At 30.4% G+C, this 5,196-nt stretch overlaps 1 protein-coding gene across 4 annotated transcripts; it reads right to left on the reverse strand.

The window, feature by feature from the left end:
- Window positions 1-1,590: 1,590 nt before the first annotated feature.
- Window positions 1,591-3,802, reverse strand: LOC145029277 (protein PALE CRESS, chloroplastic-like). Of its 4 annotated transcripts, none has more exons than XM_078977866.1 (6): window positions 3,695-3,802; window positions 3,377-3,512; window positions 3,212-3,250; window positions 2,734-2,928; window positions 1,951-1,987; window positions 1,591-1,785 (listed from the first exon to the last, which is right to left on the reverse strand). In XM_078977866.1, exons 2-6 carry the CDS (start codon window positions 3,383-3,385, stop codon window positions 1,778-1,780), a joined length of 288 nt encoding a protein of 95 aa, XP_078833992.1. In that variant the 5' UTR covers window positions 3,386-3,512; window positions 3,695-3,802; the 3' UTR covers window positions 1,591-1,777. The 4 variants fall into 4 exon arrangements, with proteins under 4 accessions (XP_078833992.1, XP_078833990.1, XP_078833991.1 ...); XM_078977864.1 differs by having other exon boundaries at window positions 1,919-1,987; XM_078977865.1 differs by lacking the exon at window positions 1,951-1,987.
- Window positions 3,803-5,196: the final 1,394 nt, after the last annotated feature.

A 5,196-nucleotide genomic window follows, 5' to 3' on the forward strand; every position in this document is an offset into this window, starting at 1 on the left:
ATCAAATTTGCCCATCATAAACCTTTAAATATCATATTTGTCAAGATCTTTTTAATAATATTTTTTATAGTTTATAACAATTTTAGTATTGTATAATTATTTTAATCATTAACAAAATTAACCATATTGTCGTTATGTCTAAATTGATGCAACATCTACTAAATTGTTAGAATGTCATCCACATAACAAACATAAAATTTCATCTTCAACCCTCTCATTCAAATGTATGTAATGACTGAACAAGTTTTTATTGTTATTGATAATTGTTTTATCCTGGACAGAGGATATCTAAGATATCACCCTTGATCTTTGGATGTGCGTGTGTGTGTGTGTGTGTGTGTGTGTGTGTGTATATATATATATATATATATATATATATATATATATATATATATAATTAGGTTCAAATGTGGATTGACATCTATTGTGCAGACATGTCTACAATGTTATTCTGTGATAATGACTAATAAAATATGTTATTTGCTAATGTGAATACGTTCAATATTACATAACTAGTGCCATTATCACACATTCTTACTAATTAAATCGTTTATAAGGTTATTATAACTTTTTTTTAATATTCTCTTTCTGTCAGAATGTGTCAAAATGTATATTGAGTCGTATTCTGTAAGAATGAAAATAAGTAAAAAACGATGCATGAGAACAAAAATAAATAAGAATTAGTAAGAATGCATTAAAATGACGATAGTTATGTTAGGTGGAAAGTATTCCCATTAGTGAACAACCTATTCTCTTAGTAATTCTCATTCAATAGCGTTGTGCACACGTCCGGACAATAGTTGTCCATCCACATGATAGCGTAACCCTATATATATATATATATATATATATATATATATATATATATATATATAGAAATTAAAATAGATAAATATATTTAAGAAACACACACACACACACATATATATATATATATATATATATATATATATATATATATATATATATATATATATATAAAGTTCAATAGATAACCATTATTAACAAGGAACCATGAAAAGAATTGTGACCATCGGAAATCATAACAATCAACGGCCTAAGGAATGGTTGTAGATTTGTATATTGGACATATATACATTGTACTATATCAAAAAAAATCACATTCTTTTTCCTTTTAATTTTTTTAGGTCATCTTTTTTATTGAAAAAAAAATTAATATATCGTTGTTCACGATTTTTCGTCGTGTTTCAATGAAGACCCATATTTATATACAAAAACTTAAAAAAAAACCTCACTTTATTCTTTTGTTTTTTCAATATTTAGGCTTATTTTTATCCCAAAAAAACTACGTAAACCAAAAATCTAAACGTTTTGTTCTCTATTAAGAAACATTAACATCAATTAAAAAAATATTGATCTATTCAAATTCACACTATAAATCTTAACTGTAAATATTTTAATTTTAAGATTCACAATATAAACTAGATGGGGAACCCCCGCGTTGCAGGGGTCGGATGCAATAATTTTTTCCGTTTGTTCTTTGAAAATGTTTATAGTTTGAGTTGGTCATTCCTTCCCTCTTTAACTGATTTATAAACAAACAAATAAATAAGAAATAATAAACATCAATGAATCTATAAGCAAAACTAATAAAGTGAAAATTAAATGAAAACATAGGAACCTATAATGCTACAAATAACCAACGGAAGTAGAGGGCAAAACATTTTTTTTAGATTAAGTTGAAAAATAAAACCCATATATAGAAAATTGATCACACCCACAGCCCATAAAATTGTCAACCCGCCTTGATATGCAATCAGCAGTCTGCAAATTAAAAGATACATGCAACATAACTTAGCACAATCCATTTATGCACATTATGACAGATCATAAAGAAAGAAAACAGGTAATGAATTGCAATGATAAACCAAAAAGAAAAGATGGCAAGAAGTCCAACAACAGACTGATGCTCAAGTATTTGAATACCACCTTCATCTGCCAAAATGTTTATCGGATGCAGCAATACCTACAAAAGCCAATGTGAATTTGAACAAGAAAGAAAAAGAGGAAATATACTCTCAAGTGCACCAACAAACAAACCAAAAGCAAACATAGGGGCAATTTAGTCCATTTCAGAATAAACCGCAAAATTTAGATAACAATTACTACAACCCTTTATGTAGAAACAAATTACTCATAATAGCACTTTAATTATAATAATAAAACACAACCATTAAGGGATTTCATTTAGGAACAATGAGCATAAAGATCCCCCGTTTCTTTTAGAATAAAGATGTACACTACTAAATTAAATTTTGTAAAAAAGGGAATTTACCTGACATAACAGGAGCAAAAATGCAGCTATGGATAGAAACGGAAGTTTTAACCAATTATGCCATTGCAATGAGAGTTGTAAGTTGCATGAAATCGATATGAAATGAAACCTTTAGATTTCACTTTTACAAACGAGCAAATAACTTTTACTATGTAACTTAGTTGATTTTGAAATAATATATTTAGTACTTGGAAAAAGAAAAAAAAAACATAATTGAAATTTTAATGCATAAAATTTCTGATGTGAGTGTGACCCTCTTATTTGTCATCAGTTTGATGTACCAGTGGTAATGCATGTAGTACAACATTCACAGCAATCTACTTTTTGAATCTGGTTCGTTGTTATTTCATGTATGGATAATGGGCTTTCCAATTGTCATCCTATATGATATTTTGATGGAAAAAGCAGTAAATCCTGAATTGATAGCAAACAATTACCTCTTCGATCTCTTCAGCAGATTTGATGAAACTGGAAACCAATTTCTTTGCCCTAAAAACATCTTCTTGAGGAAAATTCTTCAAGTGCATGCCAACTTCCCTATACTCATCAACTATTCTTTCCTCTTCTTCATCTTCCTGTTGGCGCAATCTTTCCAACTCTTTAGTCTTTTCTCGCTGGCGTGCTTGCCATTCCTAAAACCACACACCAAAAATAACCATTTTGCCCTTCCTTTTACTTCATAAACCCTAACATAACCTTATACTAAAAGGGATGAAGATGAACCCTTGTTGCTATTTTGTTCCTGCTTATTGATTTCATGATTACATTTGTACTTCCAAATTCATTTTCCGGTATTCATTAATGGGATGTTTGTATGTGCGAATATAGTGATTATTATGACTTTACGATAATCAAGTTATATGAAACACCATGAGTAAGAAGATTGTGTAGTCGATGCTGAAAAAGTAATCTTACCGGTTCTTTGAAGAATTTCACCAACCACTTGATGTGCATCTTCAAACATGTCAGATTTGAACAACAAAAACAATGTAATAAGCCCCAAATTAGTTTTTTCACAGAGCAGGTTTATCCAAAATTAGAAGAGGAAATGTCATGATTGATTAAAGAAGAAACACCTACCAAGAACATTCACATGGAACTGATGAATAATAGAAGAAAGCACCGTTTGTTACTGAAGCTTTTGCAGACGATAGAGTACCAAGTAAGACCATGATTTTTATTAAATTCTCCTTCTCCACATTGCAATTTAAAACTCCTGCACATACATAACCGAAACTATGGTTGTATAAAAGTGAATTTCATAGAAAGTCAAGTGAAGAGAAAGGAATCGCAAGGCATGAGTTCAAAAGACAGAACAAATACAATGAATTGAAATAAGAGGAAGGCATCGATGTTGTTAATATGCGAAATATATCGAGAACATAATTATGGTCATACCCTGATCCGATTTCGTTAATGGAAGTCCCGATTCTCTTCTCTATAGTGAAATCGAATTGGAACAATGTAAGGCAAGAATGGTTTTTTAACTGAAAAAACCGATATGGAAGTAATCCTTTTAATCAGTATTTGAGAGAAGTGTCGGAATAGTGTCTTAAACTGCAACTATATTAGGCAAGTATTTGATCCGGTTGTGTATGGTCTTTTTGGATTGCCTTCACCATAACAACTTGATAGATGATTTGTTAAGAGAGAGAGTAAATATTATAAGGAATAATATATGGTTATTTGATTAATATAACTCATAGATTAATTGGAATTAATTTGGTGACTTAAAGAGATTAATTAAATAAGAGGGTATGAACTGTCAATTGTTTGATAGTTACACTTTAGACTATAAATCCTTATTCAAGATAGGATGGACGATTTCTAGGGCTTGGATAAGCCTAAATCGTTCATAGGGTTATCAAGGAAAGGATATGGATCAACTTAAAGTCTAACTTATCCAATTAGGGTTAAAGCTGTAATCCTTAAGGAGTCTACAAGTATAAATAGACCCTAGGGGTGAGGGAATTCGACACATCATCTAAAGTAGAGATACTCTGGCCGAATTCCTCCCCTCTCTTCTCTCTTAAATCATCCTTCTTGCTATTGGTGTTTGTAAGCCATTAGAGGAGTGACATTTGTGACTTTAGAAGCTCCAAGACAACAAGATCAACAAGGAATCCAAAGGTATGATTCTAGATCTATTTCAATGTTGTTATTTAACCTAATTAGCCATTAGAAGTCTTGGATTCAAAGCATGTTTAGTTAGAAAGCCTAGATCCAAGCATTAGGGTTTTGCATGCACACATAGGAAAGTTCTTATGGCTAAAACCCATCAGTGGTATCAGAGCCTAGCTTGGTTTTCTTTAAATTGTTGCTTGATTAATTGAAACAAACCTGCAAAATTCGATTTTTTGGGTTTTTGAGTCGCTGACTCGGCGAGTTCCAAAGTGGACTCGGCGAGTAGGCCTGACTCGGCGAGTCCCTTTGTGTACTCGGCGATTCCGGGCGTCAGGATTAGGCAAAACCAGGATTTTTTTCATGTTTATCTTATGGAAACTTACCTTAATCATATTAGATCAACCCTAATCCGTTTTTTGATATATATGACTATAATCTTGATCTAATTAAAGATACTTATCATCTAATAAAATATTTAATTTACTTATATGATAATTGATTAATTATTTTGATAATTATCTTAAAAGAAATCTTGGAAAAATCAAATAAAGATAATTAGGATATTAATTGTTAATTGGAATTATTTGTTATTTGATCCTCCATGTTTTGAATGTTTAAAACTTGCCCTCAAGTTTTGAAATTTATATTTGTGATTAAAAGGTTTTAATTTAGACAACTTAAATTTCAAACCCTACGTTTTAAAAAGTTTAAAACACAACCTTATACTAATATGATATTACTAGAATAATATATATATGTATAACTAAATGCTAGTC

This window comes from Lactuca saligna, chromosome 2, assembly GCF_052625555.1.
Source record: "Lactuca saligna cultivar CGN05327 chromosome 2, ASM5262555v1, whole genome shotgun sequence".
Lineage (NCBI taxonomy): Eukaryota > Viridiplantae > Streptophyta > Magnoliopsida > Asterales > Asteraceae > Lactuca > Lactuca saligna.